The 18,989-nt window shown below is 35.8% G+C and overlaps 3 protein-coding genes across 4 annotated transcripts; all 3 read left to right on the forward strand.

Moving 5' to 3' along the window:
* The first annotated feature begins 1,846 nt into the window (after window positions 1–1,846).
* On the forward strand, window positions 1,847–4,835 carry LOC113287831 (cysteine-rich receptor-like protein kinase 10). The gene is made up of 7 exons (XM_026536681.1): window positions 1,847–2,826; window positions 2,999–3,133; window positions 3,214–3,344; window positions 3,455–3,662; window positions 3,767–4,004; window positions 4,145–4,301; window positions 4,431–4,835. The coding sequence occupies exons 1-7, from the start codon at window positions 1,956–1,958 to the stop codon at window positions 4,716–4,718; spliced, it is 2,028 nt and encodes a 675-aa protein (XP_026392466.1). The 5' UTR covers window positions 1,847–1,955; the 3' UTR covers window positions 4,719–4,835.
* Window positions 4,836–5,550: 715 nt separating this feature from the next.
* On the forward strand, window positions 5,551–8,476 carry LOC113287830 (cysteine-rich receptor-like protein kinase 10). Of its 2 annotated transcripts, none has more exons than XM_026536680.1 (7): window positions 5,551–6,461; window positions 6,575–6,706; window positions 6,804–6,928; window positions 7,043–7,253; window positions 7,368–7,605; window positions 7,691–7,841; window positions 7,947–8,277. In XM_026536680.1, the coding sequence occupies exons 1-7, from the start codon at window positions 5,633–5,635 to the stop codon at window positions 7,950–7,952; spliced, it is 1,692 nt and encodes a 563-aa protein (XP_026392465.1). In that variant the 5' UTR covers window positions 5,551–5,632; the 3' UTR covers window positions 7,953–8,277. The 2 variants fall into 2 exon arrangements, with proteins under 2 accessions (XP_026392465.1, XP_026392464.1); XM_026536679.1 differs by having other exon boundaries at window positions 5,554–6,461; window positions 7,919–8,476.
* A 5,251-nt stretch (window positions 8,477–13,727) lies between these two features.
* Window positions 13,728–16,996, forward strand: LOC113287829 (putative receptor-like protein kinase At4g00960). Its single transcript, XM_026536678.1, has 7 exons — window positions 13,728–14,687; window positions 15,044–15,169; window positions 15,279–15,400; window positions 15,505–15,715; window positions 15,834–16,071; window positions 16,168–16,318; window positions 16,411–16,996. The coding sequence occupies exons 1-7, from the start codon at window positions 13,805–13,807 to the stop codon at window positions 16,768–16,770; spliced, it is 2,091 nt and encodes a 696-aa protein (XP_026392463.1). The 5' UTR covers window positions 13,728–13,804; the 3' UTR covers window positions 16,771–16,996.
* Window positions 16,997–18,989: the final 1,993 nt, after the last annotated feature.

The following is an 18,989-nucleotide window of genomic DNA, read 5'->3' on the forward strand; positions in this document are numbered from 1 at the left end:
TCTAATTTGTTTCAACTAAATTAGCATTAACTTTGTACTTATTAAGGTTTTATGTTGTCTACACTTTACTGCCGTATGGCCATGAATTTTACAAACATAACAATCATCCTTAATTAAAGTAATGCCGGATTCAGTTTTACGAAACATATCTTTCTTATGAAGACTATGCTTAGAGTTGTGTTTGATGTTCTCGCCTTTGTCAACTTTGGAAGACTTGTGTTCATCCACATGCGCCTGGTAGCCATGTTCCTTTTCACTTTCATGTCACAAACTTCGTTTATACTCTGACCACGGACACGGTAATTTCCTAATCACCTAATACACCACATCTCACAAACCTTAGTTCAGATAAAATATGAGTTTTGAAGATAATATCTAGATTTATAAACTTCGTTTGAACCACCATATCAAAAAACTCATGGTTACCCCATAAAAACTACTTTAGTTAACAACAAAATTCTGCCCGTCAGAATTTTTCAGGAACGTTTCTCTGTTTTGTAAAATATCAAAAAAATACTTTTACAACTCCAAAAATTCTGAAATTTTACGTGGGTAACTATCAGGATGTCTACTACGTTGTGTCAAAAAGGTTCATCGAAATTCCTTCTAGGTTAAGAGATAAACTCGAAACTATACAACTGACCAAAAATTCGTTTTTGTTTTTCACTCCACAATTAACATCCATGATTCACAAACCAACCAACCATTTTTCGATTATTACAAATTATAATGTCTTAAGATTGTTGGGTGCATAATCAAAAACAAGGAAAAATCAAATAAGCAAAAGTTATTGATACTTAACTCCTTTATAATGGAAGTGATCGATTTGATGAAACGGATGAGCTCCCCATATCTCCGCTAGCAACAAGATAAAACTTTGGAAAAACAGAGTGAGTCACGTGTTCAACACGTTGCTCTTAAGACATTAGCGCCCGGCTACACTCAAGAGTGATGTTATAGCCCTCACAGGACGGATATCTCCAAGATAAAACACCCTACAACACCTACTACTAGCATATGTAATAGGTGCTCAACTTGAGCTTGGCAACTCCGGAAAAACCATAATGGAAAATCTCGAACACTTGAGAAAACAAAATGAAATGTTTTTCCCCTTAGGGGTCCCTCTAAATATAGAGCAATCCCTTTCCCATAGATTTTACAAAAATAGTGAATTTGTTTATATAATTGACAAATACAATTTAAGAAGAAAAACTCACCGATGTGGGATTAAAAGATTTATATAGTTTCTTAAAATTACTAAAATTGAAAACTCCACGATGTGAACTAATAAGTTTCATTCGCAAAAGAAAACAATAAATTATAATTTTTTATTAAAACTTTAAAAAATTATTTTTTATTAATTATTTTCCAACAATATATATGTAAAATATGGTGATTTTACCCAATCACCGTATTCTTTTTTGAAAATCCAATCACCATATTTTGGTATCAATGAATATGTAGTACGAAATGTCTCATGTGTGGGTGAATTATCTGGTGACTGGATAAAAACAGCGTCGCATATTCTCGGGTTAAGTGCTTCCACTAAAATGAACATCAATTTAAACATTCATGTCATTGATTGTCTGTCAATTTGACAATGCTTAATTGAAGACAACTCTATAGATTCATGAATAAATTAAAAGAGAAAGAAGGATTTTCTTACTTTTGGGGTAAAAAGAAATGATTGTGATATCCTCTAAGTTCTATGAGTATCTTCAAATATTATAGTACAACTTGCACAAAGCCGCCTAGGCAGGCCATCACCCTACCGAGGACAATTTGCTAACTACAAATGAAAAGAAGAAAAGTGCATAGAATTTAATCATTCAAAACCAACCTCCAATTGCTCACAAAACTATGCTTCAACTTCTTCTATTCAAACATGATAACGGGTACTCATTTATATAGTACCGATTTTGAGTTGTTTGCAAATTCTAATCGAAAAACAAGCAATGGGTTTCTCTGATAAACTCATTGTCTTCATTTTGATGTTCATATCTTACAATGATCAAATAGTACCCGCACAAGCTGACGAACCTACCCCAAATTATTTAGCTTGGAACTTCTGTATAGATGGCAATTACACTGCCAACAACAGTACATATAAAGCCAATCTAAATCTCCTACTTAATTCTCTCTCAACAACGTTCGAGAACAACAACACAATCCCTCAAAATGGCTACCGTAACATTACAGTCGGAAAAGGCCCGGATACTGTTTACGGATCCCTACACTGCCGAGAGGATGTATCACCAGATAAATGTTCAGATTGTGTACAGCTTGCAACGGAAGAAGTTTTGAGCGACTCTGGGTGTCCGAATTCCAAAGGAGCTATTATGTTTTACAATGGATGTGTTCTGAGGTATTCCAGTAAGTATTTTTTCTCAATCTTGACAGAAGAACCATCTCAAGAACTTACTAGTGAAGCTAGTATGAAAAACCCAGGTCCATTTTTGAACATAGTAAGTGGATTATTAGATGATTTAGTGATTGACGCTGTTACCAACAGTTCAAGACCTTTATTTGCTACTGGTTCAACCAATTACACAAGACATCAGGAAGTCTATGCAATGGTTCAGTGTACACCAGACCTGACACCAAGTATCTGTAATAGATGTTTAAGATCAGCTATTGGGCATTTATCTGAATGTTGTTCTGGTACTGAAGGTGCTAGAGTTCTATATCCAAGTTGTACATTTAGATTTGAGATTTATAATTTTTATGGTCGATCTATTTTTTACACTCCTACTCGAGCGTCATCACCTCCAACCCCTCAACTATTACCTCCTTCAACTACGCAAACGACATCGAATATAACCAACTGTGAGTACTTTTATGATTTTGGTTATTAAGTTCAACCTTTGAACTGCCGAAACAGATTACACCTTGTCAACTTCGTTTTTTTGGGTGGAATAAATAGAGCTAATTCCGTTTATAATTCTTCTTGATATCTTCATTTTATCATGCATTTACTAATTGGATCAGAATTTTGCAGCAAATGGAAAGGCTTCATCGAAACTTGCAGTGAGCATAGCTGTTCCTTTGGGAATCGCAGTATTACTATTCTGCATAGCTGTTTGGTGGTTCTGTTTCCATAAGAGAAATAGGATTAGTAAGAAATATTCTTACGGTAAGTAGTTATCTACTGATCAAGTTTAAGTTTAAGTTTTACCCCTTCTCTATACTGATCAAGTCTTTATTGTGGTATAGCCAATGATATGGACCAAGATATTCAGAGTGCAGAATCACTACAATTCAACTTCAATATGATAAGTGCTGCAACAGATAACTTCTCCGAGGCTAATAAGCTTGGAGAAGGTGGATTTGGCCCTGTTTATAAGGTACATATATACTCAATTAGAACTCGAACTTCATATTAGAATTTAGAGTTTCTTTTAGGTTTCTTAAGAAATTTTAGTTCTCAGTTCTGAGTACTAGTTGGTATGTTCAGGGTACATTTTGTGATGGACAAGAAATAGCTGTAAAAAGACTAGCTACAAGTTCAGGTCAAGGTGATCAGGAATTTAAGAATGAAGTCATGTTATTAGCCAAACTTCAGCACAGGAACCTTGTGAGACTATTAGGTTTTTGTTTACATGGACAAGAGAAGCTACTCATATATGAGTTGATGAATGCTAGTCTCGATCAACTCATATTCGGTATGTATACATGCAACATTTTTTGGGAAGCACCGTATGCGGTTAATTTTGTTTTCTTATTTATGAAATTTGGTAGCCTAAGTTTATTCAATGAATCTATGTAGATGATGTGAAACGGACATACTTAGATTGGGAGAGACGCTACAAAATTATTGGAGGAATTGCTCGAGGTCTTTTATATCTTCATGAGGATTCTCGAGTAAGAATTATCCATCGAGATCTTAAAATTAGCAATATCTTGTTAGCAGAAGATATGACTCCAAAAACTTCAGATTTTGGCATGGCCAGGCTTGTTGTGCTAGATCAAACTCAAGCTAATACAGCTAGAATCGTTGGAACATAGTAAGTCTATCTATGCAAATACTTCAAACCATTAACAAATATGTTCTCTTCGACAATATTGAACAAACATCAATCCATAACAAAGCAACATTGAGATGATTTGTAAATGTCTTAGTATTAATTGGAATTTGATACTGCAGTGGATATATGGCTCCAGAGTATGCACTACACGGGCATTTTTCTGTAAAGTCAGATGTTTTTAGTTTCGGTTTCTTAGTTCTTGAAATTCTAAGCGGAAAAAAGAACACGGCGTTTTATGAATCCGTAGCAGGAGGTGCTCAAGATCTTCTGACTTATGTGAGTATTAATGTCTTTATTTTTACTTTTCACTTTTTTGCGCATTTGTTTCTATGGTTGTTTAACTAGAAAGTTTAAGTTTGTGACATAATTTTCTTTTTAAACCAAATGAGAAATGTCGTTTTACAGGCATGGAGGCATTGGCAAAACGGATCAGTCATGGAACTGCTAGATTCATGCATGAAAGAGAACTGTTCAAGAAGTGAACTGATGAGATGTGTACACATTGCACTATTATGTGTTCAAGATAGTATTGCTGATAGACCTACCATGGCCTCAATCATTCTAATGCTTAATAGCAACTCGGTGACTCTCCCATTACCAACACGGCCCGCATATTTTGTGTCAGACCCAGCAATGGAAGAAGATGCATGGACTGTGAATGAGGTATCAGTTACTCAAGTAGATCCTCGCTGACAGTAAATAAACAATAGCTTTCTGTACATATGCATCATACATTGAGCCGGTTTATTCTTCAATCTTGTATTTCACCCGAGTAATCCAAAAAACAGTTTTGATTGTTGTCAAAGTAGTTTTAATTCTGACAGTTTTTCCAACTTATGTTTCTTTTTAGCTTTTAAAGTCTTATTCGGCGCGTACTAGCTAAAAACTTACTGTTTTACTTCCATGAGTTGAACCAACTGGGTTAGTTGTAACTTGCAAATAATTATCCTCACGTGAGTCAGCCAAAACTGAAAGTCAAAATAACTTAGATCTATCTTCAAATTAGCTTGCTTCAGAGCCTTCAAGTTGGAAAGTGGAAACTCAAATTCCAATGACTCACTTCCATCATATTCAATGTTCGCATTCTAGCCAATAAAAAGGGGAAAAAAAAAAGACATCTAATATTATAATTTTAGCACCCATAATATTGTAAGACAAAGCCGTCATTGTCAATCACCTAACAACCTATCTTATCTGCACTTTAATCTTGGATATTACAGTCCTCTACTCCTTTCCCGATCTAGTATCTTACATTTTCATTCAACATTATCGTGATCATAGTATTCTTTGCTCACCATATCATGACAGTACCAAAAATAAATAAATACTAAAAATAATCATATACCCATAGTCATATGCATTATGGTGTTGGCACAATTCTTTTCCAACCACCGAATCCCAAACCGATTACCAAATAAATATCAATCTAGAAGCTGTATTAAAATATGATTTTGTGATGGTACGTAGTCTGCCAAGTTGAAACATGGCATGGAAGACTAATCAATTCAACCATAAAAGTCAGAGACCAACAGTTTTTGTCCATTTTGATGAACACATATTTCCGGACTCAATAAAACTTCCGTTCTCTTGATGATCGAAAACAAAAAATGGATTGTTTTAATCTGTCCATCCCCATCTTGTACTTGTTTTTTCTTTCTAGCACACTGATACAGTTCACAACAGCACAACCAACGTATTCTTATCATTTTTGTTTAGGAAGTAATTATACTAATAACAGTACATTCCAAAAGAACCTCAATCTTCTACTTACTTCTATTTCATCAGCCAACACTTCAGTAGTAAGAAATGGATACTATAACGCCACAGTCGGGAAAACCCCGGATTCAGTTTATGGGTCTTTACAGTGTAGAGGTGATATTTCATCGGAAGATTGTCAGAGTTGTGCTAAAACAGCAGCTAAAGATATTATTACAGATGAGAGATGTCCAATTTCTAGACAGGCAATTATTTGGTATGATGAATGTATGTTAAGGTATTCAAATCAGTATTACTTCAATTCAATGCAAGATAGTCCAGGAGTTTATTTGTCGAATGTTAACAACGTTACCGATCCAGATAAGTTTAATCCGATTTTGGCTGATTTATTGAATGATTTAGTAAGTAAAGCTATTTCTAGTGGTTCCCTAAATTTTGCTGCCGGGGATGCAAGTTTTACTAGTTTCCAGAAAGTTTATGGATTAGTACAATGCACTGTTGATATATCTTCGAGTAATTGCAATCGATGTCTCCTTGGAGCTATCTCTGAATTACCAAATTGTTGTGATGGGAAACAAGGTGGAAGGGTTATTAGACCAAGTTGTAATTTTAGATACGAATTATATCCTTTCGCTCAATCGGTTACTCCATCGCCACCTCCGTTATCTCCTCCTCGCGTACCAGCATCACCCCCACCTTCGTCTACGACGACCCCAAGCCGTAAGTAGTACTCATTTGTTATATACAATACATTAGATTACTCTGTCTCTTAACATATTTTACGCATTCATAATTTTATCATCCGTGAAGAAATGTGGCTCATATTCTTGCAGCAAATGGGGAGAAATCATCCAAACTTGCTATCATTATATCCATTCCTTCCGTAATTGGGGCACTTGCTGCCATCACTTTGTTTTGGGTCTTCCGTTTCCGTAGAAAGAAACATAGGACAAGGAGATTAGATGGTAAGTAACGACAACTCAAATACGACACTGCAAAGTTCGCTTCTTAAGTCTTAGGTTCAAATCATTTACTGTCTTTTTTTTTTTTCTGCTCATGAAGTTGTCGATGACGAGATCCAAAGTGCAGAATCCTTGCAATTAAATTTTCGTACAGTAAGTGCTGCAACGGACAATTTCGCAGAAGTTAATAAACTTGGAGAAGGTGGATTCGGCTGTGTATATAAGGTACTAATATACATGCAATGATTTCCTTGAAATACCAAGTCGCAAACACTGGGAGTTTTCAACAATTTTCTTCTATTGAGGAGTTTATTTGATTGAGTTCTCTGGTGTCCTCAGGGTACACTTGCAGACGGGCAAAAAATCGCTGTGAAGAGGCTGTCACAACACTCGGGCCAAGGGGAACAGGAATTCAAGAATGAGGTTGTATTGGTAGCTAAGCTTCAGCACAGAAATCTTGCAAGGCTTCTTGGCTTCTGTCTGGATGGAGAAGAAAAACTGCTCATCTATGAATTTATGCCCAATGCAAGTCTTGATCAGTTCCTGTTCGGTATGGCTTTTCTACTCTCTCTATGTCGTTATACTTAGGCAACCATGTGAGTCTGAGATATATTCAAGTTATTGGCCTTTAAGATTGATTGTCTTTGGTCGAATGAATGTGTAGATCCCGTTAAGCGTACATATTTGGATTGGGAAACGCGATACAAGATTATAGGAGGGATCGCAAGAGGTCTTCTCTATCTACATGAGGATTCTCGCCTTAAAATCATTCATCGAGATTTGAAAGCTAGCAATATACTATTAGATGCAGATATGAATCCTAAAATTTCAGATTTTGGCATGGCGAGGCTTTTTGTGGTGGACCAAACTCAGGCGAACACAAATAGAATAGTTGGAACATAGTAAGTACTTTGTATGTTTGTAGAATGCGTTAAAACATACTCTTGTATCAATACACGGTTAATTGCTTTGGTATTGAATTTGCAGTGGATATATGTCCCCGGAGTATGCAATGCATGGGCAGTTCTCTGTGAAATCAGATGTTTTTAGTTTCGGTGTCCTAATTCTAGAGATTCTCAGCGGGAAGAAGAGTAACTGTTTCTATGAGCCAGGGGGTGCTCAAGATCTTCTTAGCTATGTGAGTATAGAGAGATTTTTTGTGTATGGGGGACTCTTTGTTTTTTCATTGAGTGATCACCCAGTAATCAAATGCAGGCATGGACGCATTGGAAAAATGAATCAGCTTTAGAATTGTTAGATCCAACTTTGAAAGATACATGTTCGAAAAGTGAAGCAATGAGATGCATTCATATTGGATTATTATGTGCGCAAGATAATGTTGCAGATAGACCCACCATGGCAACAGTCGTCTTAATGCTCAACAGCTACTCTATGGGTCTAGATTTACCTTCTGCACCTGCATTTTTCTCAGATGGTGCTAGACATACAAAGACTGGTACTGCACCCATCTTTCGTGAAAGTGAAGAGCAGGTGATCCTCAAAGACGAATCACGCAGCGATTCGGCAGCATGGAGTGTGAATGAAAATTCAATTACCGAGTTATACCCTCGATGACAAGACTCTAGCCGACTACATGCAGTTTTTTGAGTACATAACTTTTCTGTTTTTCTTATATAAGTTATGATTCATTTGAAATTGTTATGTACTAATTCATTTAAAACTTCGAGATCAGATTTCCAATTTAAGACTTGGAGATCAGATTTCCACGGATACCAATGTTAATATGACAGATTAAGATTATGGTTTGGCGTATTTGTACATGTTGATACTCATCCAACATATTTTATCCGTTAAATCACGCATGAAACCATACTATTATTTAGAAAAAGAAAAAGAAAAATAATTATTATATCGGTACATGTATTAATTTATACTTTTCAGATACTGGCCGATCGGAAAACTTTTTTCTCTCTCACTGCTAGATCATTTTTGATCTAGCACCATCGGGACCAATCATTTGGTCCTTTTTGACATAAACAAATCGAAATTTTAATCTCAGTTAACTTTCCCTGTTTTAGGTGATATTTTACGGCCATTTTATTAGCTAACGTATCTTGTTTAGCAAACCAAGGAAAATCTTCTCCGTTTATACCGATTTGGTAGAGAACAAATCCAAATATATGCTTATTTTCTTCGATCTAAATTTTCTTCTTATACTTGCGAGAACTAAAGCGCGCATACATTAGTACAACACTTGTTATACTTTTTCTTTAAGCCATTTGCCAAATTTGTTCATGTCCAAAAAATGGATCTCCCTAATCCCTTCAGTGGAACCAAGTTATTATATGCCGTATTGAGAAGTTTTTTAAAAGGATAAAAGTAGTCCCGTGTGTTCTACCTTTCTGTGTCTACTAATTGGTAAGAGATTATGTTCAAAAATGCACCACGAATCCAATGAAATACTTCACTATGTACACAGGTGTAATATAGACCCACTGTAAGAAACTGAGCAACTCATTCACACAAAAGAAGAACAAAAAAAGCAAGAATCCTATTATTGGGGATTTGAGGGGTGTGATTTTGGGGCTTAAAATGCTAGGTGGAGACTAAATGGTATTGGGGGAGATCAGATTTATGTGAAAGTTCAAAAATACCCTCATATATTTTCATTTAAGGCACTTCTACCCTTCCATTAACTGATTAATCTAATCAATAAAAAAAATTGATTTTCATTAAATATAAAAAAAAAACTGAAAATCAAATGAATTAAAAGAGAAAAAAACTGCCTCTTTTCATTTGCATTCCCCTTCTTCTTCTTTGCGCCTCTTCTTCTTTGCCCCTCTTCTTCTTCTTCTTCTTTTCTTTTTCTTCTTCTTCTTCTTCTTCTTCTTCTTCTTCCATTCTTCCATTCTTCTCCGTTCATCAACGATTAATCGTCGATTCAAAAAAATTACGTCGTCGGTTAAACTCATTATATAAAAGCATGAAAGCAAAAGAAAAGTTAGGTCATTCTTCGTCGAATCAACCTCCTATTGAAGCAGAGAAACCAACTTCAACTAATGAAGTGGTAAGTGAAGATGAAGAGGAATTGAATGAAGGAGATGCACCAGCCTCCCAGACTCCTGAGATGACAACAATAAGGTATGAATCGAAATATCCACTCTTTAGTTAAGCTTTTTATCGATCTATCATTAAGTTTCGAAGATTTTAGGTCTGAAAAAAAAAGTTTCAGAAACTGTTTACGGCTGGGAGTTCTTTGTTTCCCAGCCGTAAATAAGTATCACGGTTAGGATATGTTTGTTTCCCAGCCGTTTATATATATCACGGTTGGGAGATCCAAGAACTCCCATCCGTTTATATTCTCACGGTTGGGAAAACTAAGAACTCCCAGCCGTAATTTAGTCGATGCGTACGAGATAGAATAATCCCATCCGCAACAACTTAATCACGGCTGGGACTTTCCTAGCCGTATATATCTCTGTGTTCGAATTCATGTTTCAGCGGTAGTGGTAACGTCTAGGTTTTCCTATCCGTAATATGAGTAAGCAATGAAAAATAAAACTTCCCAGCTGTTATTGTTTTTACGGCTTGGTCGATAAATCAAAATCCCATCCGTTACCAAGGTAGTATTGATTGCAAACTCTGATTTGAAGACTATATAAGGGAGAACTCTAGCAACTGGGAAACCTAATCCCCACACCTCTTGTGTGATACTAGTTGCGACTAGAGTCGATTCTCCTTTAAGCTTAGGTTTTTTCCAAAACCCTGTAGGTTAACAACTTAAAGACTTCATTGGGATTGTGAAGCCAGAACCAACTATTTTCTCTGTGGTTGCATGTGTTGGTGCATATTTTGCACATATTTAGTGTCAAATCCATGCTAGTAATTGTTTATATTCTTGCAAATTATTGTATATTACGTTTGTTTTTCTCTATTTGTGTTTTATTAAGTGAATCATCCAAAAGAAGCGAATTGACACTTAATTCTGCAAATAAAGAAGTTAGCTACAAAAGAAAAAGGGACAAAGACCAATTGGAACTCATTCAAACCTATAATTTCTTGTTATCACATGGAAAAGGTCGAAAAGACGAAGCCAATAGCGAAAGAATGGAGTCATTCCGACCTCATATGAAGAAGTTACGAACATTTGAAGAAAGTCAAAGTTGCGAGAATTGTGTACCCACGGAATTGTTAAAGGCAGACGTGCCTTTTACTCAAGGCAGTCACATAATGAAAATTGCACTATGGAATTGCTTCCATTGTCGTCTTGTTTACGAAGAGATATTAACCAAACAGGGAGGAGATGGATATTGACAAAGAACTGGGTTGCTGCCATGGTTTGCTCGGTCATTGGCAATAAAGATGGAATAGATGGGAGAAGCTCGGTTTGGAGAGTCTCAATTAATAAACGATGGTGAAACTCGAGTCTGGCAGTGATGACGAGATGTAGTTGGATCTTCAGTGTAGTCTTGGCAGCGAAATACGATGGACACTCGAGTTTAGTTATGAAGATTGATGATTACGAGATAATATGGAGTGTGTTGCCAATGATTAACGATGCGAGTCGATGATGAGCAGAGTATCAAGAAGGTTTGTTGCCATGGATGTGATGGACAGAGAAATCGAGTTAGGTGTTGTTATTGATGGAGTCCTGAAGCTGGCGATGATTGATTGCTACTGATTCAAGTTGGAGCTGTGAAGGAGGAGTTAGGTTGTGGTTCATGGTAGTGATGCTGCCGAGAAGCAATGGAAGATATGATGCTCGAGAATGAAACCAAGTTAAATGAATTCGTGGAAGACCCAATTATGCTTGCCAATGATTATAATGATGCTGACACTTTGGTTGAAGCATAAAATGATAAGAAATGGTTACAAGGTTTGAAAGAGGACCACGAGATACAAGAGGTAAGTAATTCACTTGAATTATCTAAGGATGAAGAGGATTCCGCAATACAAGAATTTTTGCAAGGTTTGTCTAATCCTTTGCATATTGATTCTTCTCCTTTACCTCAATTATGCTTGAACGCATGTGCTTCAGAAGTTTTATTGGACTTTGATTCTAAATATCCACCATTGGAAATACTTGATTCTCACATTGTGCAGGTTCACCAAGAGGAATCCATAGAGGTTTCCAAATTATATGTTCTCTATACACTTCCAGGTGTATAAAGGACTAAGTGTGTGGGAAACTCCTATCGAGTGATAGCATCACTATTATTATTCTGTGCTAACATCGTTGTAAAGCTATTATTTGCAGTGCAGATTATTTTATGGGTGGATCCTCAAATTTTCAGAATTTTGGTATTTGGGAAGGTTCAACATGACAAGGTGGATTTAGACTCCCTTGAGTTTCAAGATTTACTCCCTCTGGAGAAGTAATTAGGAGAATGCCAAGTCGGGCTGACGACTTTCAACCAAGCGCTAAATGGGAGGCAACCCATAGGTTTTGTATCTTAAACCGTTTTATTTTTTGTTTTTATTGTTTTCATATCATATTTGCATCCCCATGTTTAATTTTATTGAGTCCGGAATCTATTTTAGAAGAAGATTATGACGAATACCTTTTCGTCAGAAAAATTCAGACTGCACGTAGTTCAGCCAAAGACCATAACTGTCAGACCGTTTATCGAAAAACTGTTCTCTGATCATATTTCTCTTCATTTCTTGCAATCTTAATTACTTTTCATTGCTTTATTATTTATTTAGCTTTAAAAATCCAAAACAAATCCCCATTGTGACACTGTTTGACAAATAAAACTCCCTGCTCTTCGTGGAAACGAATCTTATTCACTGCTGTATTATTTATTAGTAAAGTAGAAGATAAGTAAATTAATTTGTGCACCTACGACACGCATCAACATGTTCTGATCTTGCTGTATTCTATGGTATTGAGTATTATCTTCTCTAAGATTTGTTCGAGATTTAATCTCCAATAGGCAAGATAAAAAGTAGTCACAGACATCTTCGTCTCATCATTTGTGATTCCACAATATCTTGTTTCGCTACCATATGATTAAGATTATTGTGAGGTGATTGATATTACTAGGCTGTTCTTCGGGAATACAAGTCTGGTGTATCAATTGGTTCATGTTCACCTTGATTTATCAAAAGACGGAACAAAACTCATAGGTATTTATGTGGGAGACAGGTTTATCTATTAAATAGACTTTTTTTTGTGTGAGACAAATTGGTTTATCAACTCTTCGACTTTGGGTCGTAGCAACTCTTAGTTGTGGGTGAGATCAGCTAAGGGAATCAAGTGCGCAGAGTCCTGCTGGGTTTCAGAGGCGTAAGGAACGCGACTGTACCTTGATCAGTGTGAGATTGGTTATGGATCAACTACATTCCAGTCCGAAGTTAACTTGGAGTAGGCTAGTGTCTGTAGCGGCTTAATATAGTGTGGTGGTCAAATCTGGACTAGGTCCCGCGGTTATTCTGCATTTGCGGTTTCCTCGTTAACAAAATTTCTGGTGTCTGTGTTATTTCTTTTCCGCATTATATTGGTTTATATATTATAGATTGTGCGTAAGTTCAATCAATTGTAAATCCAACCTTTGATTGTTGATTGAATTGATTGACACCTAGATATTGGTTTTTGATACCGTCCAAGTTGTTTCTTATAATAATCAGGCTCACAGATTTCTATCTGTTTGATTTATTAATTACATTAAGAAACAGAAATATAACTCTTGAATATATTTCTTGATTGAACTAGCTTTAATAGTTGGTGCTCTCAAAATTGTAATTAGAGTTTGTCCATTCAGATTGTCTAAACGAAATATTGAATGAGGTTGTTAGACCCCACTTTTTTCAGGTATACCCTAATCTCGCAGTGGTGCCCCAAATAAATCATTCCGGGCAAACCTCCGGATATCTTTCATGAGATAACCCCACCTAAGTGTAGGAATCCTAAAAGCGCAGTTCCGCTTCCAACACGGCAACACTTTATATTCGCCTGGTTTGACTAACGAGTCTTCTAAACAAACATGACTTTGACTGACACCCAATAACACAGAACCACATAATCTTCAAATGTGGAAATTGATTTCTCTAGCTAGTCTTCAGACTTGAATGCGAAACCAACCTCACCCTTTATGATTGTGGTTGATTGAGTTCATTACAAAAGTCAGAAAGTAAAAAATGTATTGTATGATCATCAGAACAAAAAACATGGGTTGTTTTAATCTACTTCTTTTCTTCATCTACTTGTTTTCTCTCTCAAGCTTACTGATCATACAAAACACAGCTGCACAAGCACAGCCAGTATATGTTTACCATTTCTGTTTGGGAAGTAATTATACGACTAACAGTGCGTTTCAAAAGAACCTTAATATTCTTTTACCTTCTCTCTCATCACCCAACAATTCAAGAATAAGAAATGGATACTATAACTCCACAGCCGGACGAAACCCGGATACGGTTTACGGCTCTTTACAATGTAGAGGTGATATTTCATCAGAGGATTGTCAAACTTGTGCTGAAACTGCAGCTAAAGATATCATTACAGATGAGAGATGCCCAACCTCTAAACAAGCAATTATATGGTATGAAATGTGCATGATAAGGTATTCAAATCAGTATTACTTCAATTTAATGCAAGATAGTCCGAGAGTTTATTTATTAAATGTTAACAACGTTACCGATCCGGTTAAGTTTAATCCAATTTTAGCGGATTTATTGAACGATTTGGTGAAAAAAGCTATTACAAATGGTTCTTCAAATTTTGCTACTGCGGATACAAGTTTTAATGATTTCCAAAAAGTATATGGGTTAGTACAGTGTACTACTGATATTTTACCGAGGAGATGTAATGAATGTCTTGTTGGAGCTATCTCTGAATTACCTAATTGCTGTTATGGGAAACAAGGTGGAAGGGTTATTAGACCAAGTTGTAATTTAAGATATGAATTATATCCTTTCGCTCAATCTGCACCTACTCCATCGCCGCCTCCACTGTCTCCTTTTCCTTCTCCTCCCGTTTTACAGCCATCATCGACGAATACGAGTACAACTACACCAAACGGTAAGTACTACTCCTTTGTTATGTGATATATCGATCCTACCCAACAGAACTATAAAGGAAATCTGTGATTTATGAGTTCAATGCTCAGTTACGCCCAAAAGAAATTGTATTCGGTTTCATTTTTAATTCATTTTAGTGATTATAAATCAAACTGGGAGAGTTCAATTTGGGTATTCAAGTACTCAAATTACAACTCTGTATAGGTCTACGTGGCCTTGTTTTGCGGAAAGAAATCAGCATGACTGATATCTGAGCATTTAGAGTTCAGATATCAGTTAATGCTTTTTGGTAGTTAGGATCTTTGTTTTTCGACTACTTTTACTCTGTTCTTAATCTTAATGTTCAAATTTCTGCAGCAAAGGGAAATTCATCCATACTAGCTATTAGTATCGTCATTCCTTCTGTTATTGCAGCACTTGCCACCATTGCCTTTTGGTTCTTCTGTTTTCGAAGAAAGAGAACAAAGACACAGAAGCTCGTCAGTAAGTAGCTACTACCTCAAACATAACACCTAGGAGCATATGCTACTTCATATGGTTTGTCTTTCTTATTTGATACTCACTTTCTTGTTTGTCTTTCTTGCTCATGAAGATGTTGATGATGAGATGCAAAGTACAGAATTGCAATTTAACTTCAGCACTATAAGTGGCGCAACAGACAACTTCTCTGAAGCTAATAAACTTGGAGAAGGTGGATTTGGGTCTGTTTATAAGGTAAAAACATTTAACACACATCTAAGTTCGAATAGGTCATGATTTTAAGTTATCAGATTGCTAAGAACTTCTCTCTCTTGTGTTTATTTATGTAATGTCCTCAGGGTACACTCTCTGACGGACAGGAAATAGCCGTGAAGAGGCTTTCGAAAAATTCAGGTCAAGGTGCACAAGAGTTCAAAAATGAAGTTACCTTAGTAGCTAAACTTCAGCACCGAAATCTTGTGAGACTTCTAGGCTTCTGTATAGATGGTGAAGAAAAATTACTCGTCTATGAATTCATGCCAAATGGAAGCCTTGACCAATTCCTATTCGGTTTGCCTCCTACACTGTCCATTTATTGTTATTGGAACATAAATAAGTTGATATGCATACTTTTCTTAGATTGAAATTGTTGTTCAGAATGTTCTCTATTGGTTGGATGAATGTGTAGATCCAGATAAGTGTGCACATCTGGACTGGGAAAGACGATACAAGATAATAGGAGGGATAGCAAGAGGTCTTCTCTATCTTCATGAGGAGTCTCGACTAAAAATTATCCACCGAGATCTCAAAGCTAGCAATATTTTATTAGACACAGACATGAATCCTAAAATTGGAGATTTCGGCATGGCTAGGCTTTTTGTGGTTGACCAAACACAAGCTAATACAAATAGAGTTGTCGGAACTTAGTAAGTGTAAACTTCAAATCATTGAACAGTTTATTGCTCTTAATGACATCAAATCAAATGTGAGTTTCTTATATCTTTTGGTGTTCTGTGCTGCAGTGGCTACATGGCTCCTGAGTATGCAATGCATGGACAATTCTCTGTGAAATCAGACGTATTTAGTTTTGGTGTTTTAGTTATAGAGATTCTCAGTGGACAGAAAAACAATTGTTTTCAAGAGTCAGATGTTTCTCAGGACCTTCTAAGCTATGTGAGTATCAATAATGTCTTGTTTGTGTCCAATCTTCTGTATTTTTTTTTTATGACGTGATGACTAATTTAGTAATGGATAAATTGATGCAGGCATGGAGACATTGGAAGAATGGATCTCCTGTAGAATTGTTAGATTCAACTTTAAAGGACACATGTTCTAGAAGTGAAGCGATGAGATGCATCCACATTGGGTTATTATGTGTTCAAGAAAATGTTGCAGATAGACCCACAATGCCAACGGTCCTCCTAATGCTCAATAGCCACTCTGTCAGTCTCGATTTACCTTCAGCACCTGCTTTTTTTGCTGGTAGTACAAGGTGCATAGAACCCAAATCGTCTCCATATCTAGGCCAAAGTGAAGAACAAGGAATCCCGCAGGACAAGTCACCTGATGAATCAGCAGCATGGAGCATCAATGAAACTTCAATAAGTGAACTTTATCCTAGATGAGGTCCATGAGGACGATCTCTGGGTTCATAATCTCGTTCTTGTCATTTTCCTTTTTTTTTTTTCTCAGTTGGTTGGCACTTGGCAGTACCTAATTTTCTTTTTCTTTTTCCTTGTTTGTTAGAGCATTGGGGATTAGATTCTCATAGTAAAATTTAATCTTCCTTATAGTTTCCATTAAATTTGTAAACTACATTTTCGAAATTTAATATTCCCTCCGTACCACATATATAATTTTAAGAATTTCTTAGATTAAGAATTTTTTTTTGATTTTATAAATACCCATGACTTTTCTTGTTTTATCCTTTATTATATTTTTTATGTTAACCAAGCAACATAAATAGGAATAAAATGGTTAAAAGCCATCTTGAAATTGCCATTCCGTCTATCTAATGGTACAAGGAAAATACAATATTCCGCCTATATAATAGGTACGGGGGGTATAATTTTGGACCAAAACTTGAAATATTATATTTTTTTAGGGCTATTTAATGTTTAGTACCCAGCTATAAACGTCCAACACCTAACTTTAGTAATCCATGCTTTTCAAAAAGATAAGGCTTGTTTTGAAAACCAATCATAATTTTTCACAAAAAATAAGAAAACCATCATTTAAGCCATTTTTTTCATTTTTTTTCCAAATTTATCCTTAAAGTAAAAGTGACCTCCTTTATATTTTAAAGAAAAAACAGGAGAAAAAAATGGTCCCCCAAATTTGTTAAGAGATATAGATGTGGTTGCTAATATGGGCAAAGTAGTAAATTACAATATTTGACCATCCACTAAAGGAAACAAGTCTATGTTTTTGACATACCCAAAAAAGAAAACCAAGCCTATGTTTTTGAAATGGATGGAGTACCCAACATTTAAAATACTTCGTATTAAGGGTTGGTACCTGAACTAACGGTCAGTTGTTGATGACTCTGTTTAACTCAAATAATTTTAATTTTATTCTTTAAAATTCTCTTTTATTATTATTAATGGATGACTATAATTTATCCATTGGTATATCTCCTACTGCGGCTTCCATGGTTCCGGTGAGTCGACAGGTCTATTTCCAAAGTACTAAGACAAGTCCAAAAAAAACATCGAGTTGTGTTTCAATCATTATTGACAGAATTTTGGTCGAGACAAGAAATCAGATTTGTTGTTGTTAAAGGATTCATCAAGCATCCATGAAGATGATGAAGGAGGAGATTAAGACGAAAATAAAGGATGGAGTAGATTCAGATGTGTAAGGGAAGAACAATTGTTGCTGCTGGTGTTGATCTGAGAGATGGATGGAGAGGTTATTTAGAATTTGTGAAGGACTTAAGAGATGGGTTTGATGATTTTTGAGTCCTGGAAGGTATTAAAGACACGAGTTTGCATTAAATTACAAATCAGCTGAGAAATTAAACAAAAATAAGAAGAAGACCTTATGTCAGACAAATAAGTGAAATGATTGGAGAAGATTTGTACAATAACTGTAGTATGAGAAGAATAAAGAACATGGGTAAGCTTTCATCCAAGTTATAAAAGGTTTTGGTTAGGTTTCAGCAAAACTCAAAGAAAAATTGTGATTGCTGGCATTAATTATCGAGTCAAAGTGAGAATAAAACCCTAGTTTTGTTTTGAATGAGAGATTTGAGGTTGAGAAAGAAGATAAAGAATAAAGCCCTTTCGATTTTTCAAGAAATAACAGATTTTGGGTTTTACCTCTCTGTAAATCAAGATTTGGTAGTTCACATCTTCTCCAACACCTTCATAACCCGAAAAGTCTAAGATTAAAGGTTTAAATAATTTGCCTTCATGGGTTCTTCTCAAAATATAATCTTTGTGATTAGAAGATTAGTTCTAAAAGGAAAAATTGAGGAGTGATCTCACGATTCACCTGAAACATGGATTGAAGAAGAAAAGTGGAGAGGATAATGGTTTTTATTTGGTTAATTTGTGAAATTGTTGAAGTACAAATAGAAAATTGAAGAACAAAAGAAGAAGAACTCTTATTCATTAGAGGTAAGTTATATATTACACAGGTTTGAGCCTCTATATATAGGTTATGAGATAAACCCTGGTTACATATATATGTGCCGCACATACATGGGCCCAAGGCCCTACAACACCCCCCCTCCTGTGCGGTCCAAAATTAATGCTTCATATGTAGCGCTTCACATATAGTGCTTCAGATGTAGTTCTTTAAATGTGGTTGTTTCCCCGATGACCACTGTATCTAAGTCTAT

Source organism: Papaver somniferum, chromosome 6 (assembly GCF_003573695.1).
Source record: "Papaver somniferum cultivar HN1 chromosome 6, ASM357369v1, whole genome shotgun sequence".
Lineage (NCBI taxonomy): Eukaryota > Viridiplantae > Streptophyta > Magnoliopsida > Ranunculales > Papaveraceae > Papaver > Papaver somniferum.

What these genes read in the sequence shown, in the direction of transcription:
- LOC113287831 (XM_026536681.1), top strand. Translation starts at nt 1,956, where the DNA reads ATGGGTTTCTCTGATAAACTCATTGTCTTCATTTTGATGTTCATATCT. An exon ending in GATTTGGCCCTGTTTATAAG is followed by an intron (nt 3,345 to 3,454) that starts GTACATATATAC and finishes TGGTATGTTCAG; the next exon opens with GGTACATTTTGTGATGGACA. An exon ending in CTCAAGATCTTCTGACTTAT is followed by an intron (nt 4,302 to 4,430) that starts GTGAGTATTAAT and finishes GTCGTTTTACAG; the next exon opens with GCATGGAGGCATTGGCAAAA.
- LOC113287830 (XM_026536679.1), top strand. Translation starts at nt 5,633, where the DNA reads ATGGATTGTTTTAATCTGTCCATCCCCATCTTGTACTTGTTTTTTCTT. An exon ending in TCTTGATCAGTTCCTGTTCG is followed by an intron (nt 7,254 to 7,367) that starts GTATGGCTTTTC and finishes ATGAATGTGTAG; the next exon opens with ATCCCGTTAAGCGTACATAT. An exon ending in AATAGAATAGTTGGAACATA is followed by an intron (nt 7,606 to 7,690) that starts GTAAGTACTTTG and finishes TTGAATTTGCAG; the next exon opens with TGGATATATGTCCCCGGAGT.
- LOC113287829 (XM_026536678.1), top strand. Translation starts at nt 13,805, where the DNA reads ATGTATTGTATGATCATCAGAACAAAAAACATGGGTTGTTTTAATCTA. An exon ending in GATTTGGGTCTGTTTATAAG is followed by an intron (nt 15,401 to 15,504) that starts GTAAAAACATTT and finishes TAATGTCCTCAG; the next exon opens with GGTACACTCTCTGACGGACA. An exon ending in CTCAGGACCTTCTAAGCTAT is followed by an intron (nt 16,319 to 16,410) that starts GTGAGTATCAAT and finishes AAATTGATGCAG; the next exon opens with GCATGGAGACATTGGAAGAA.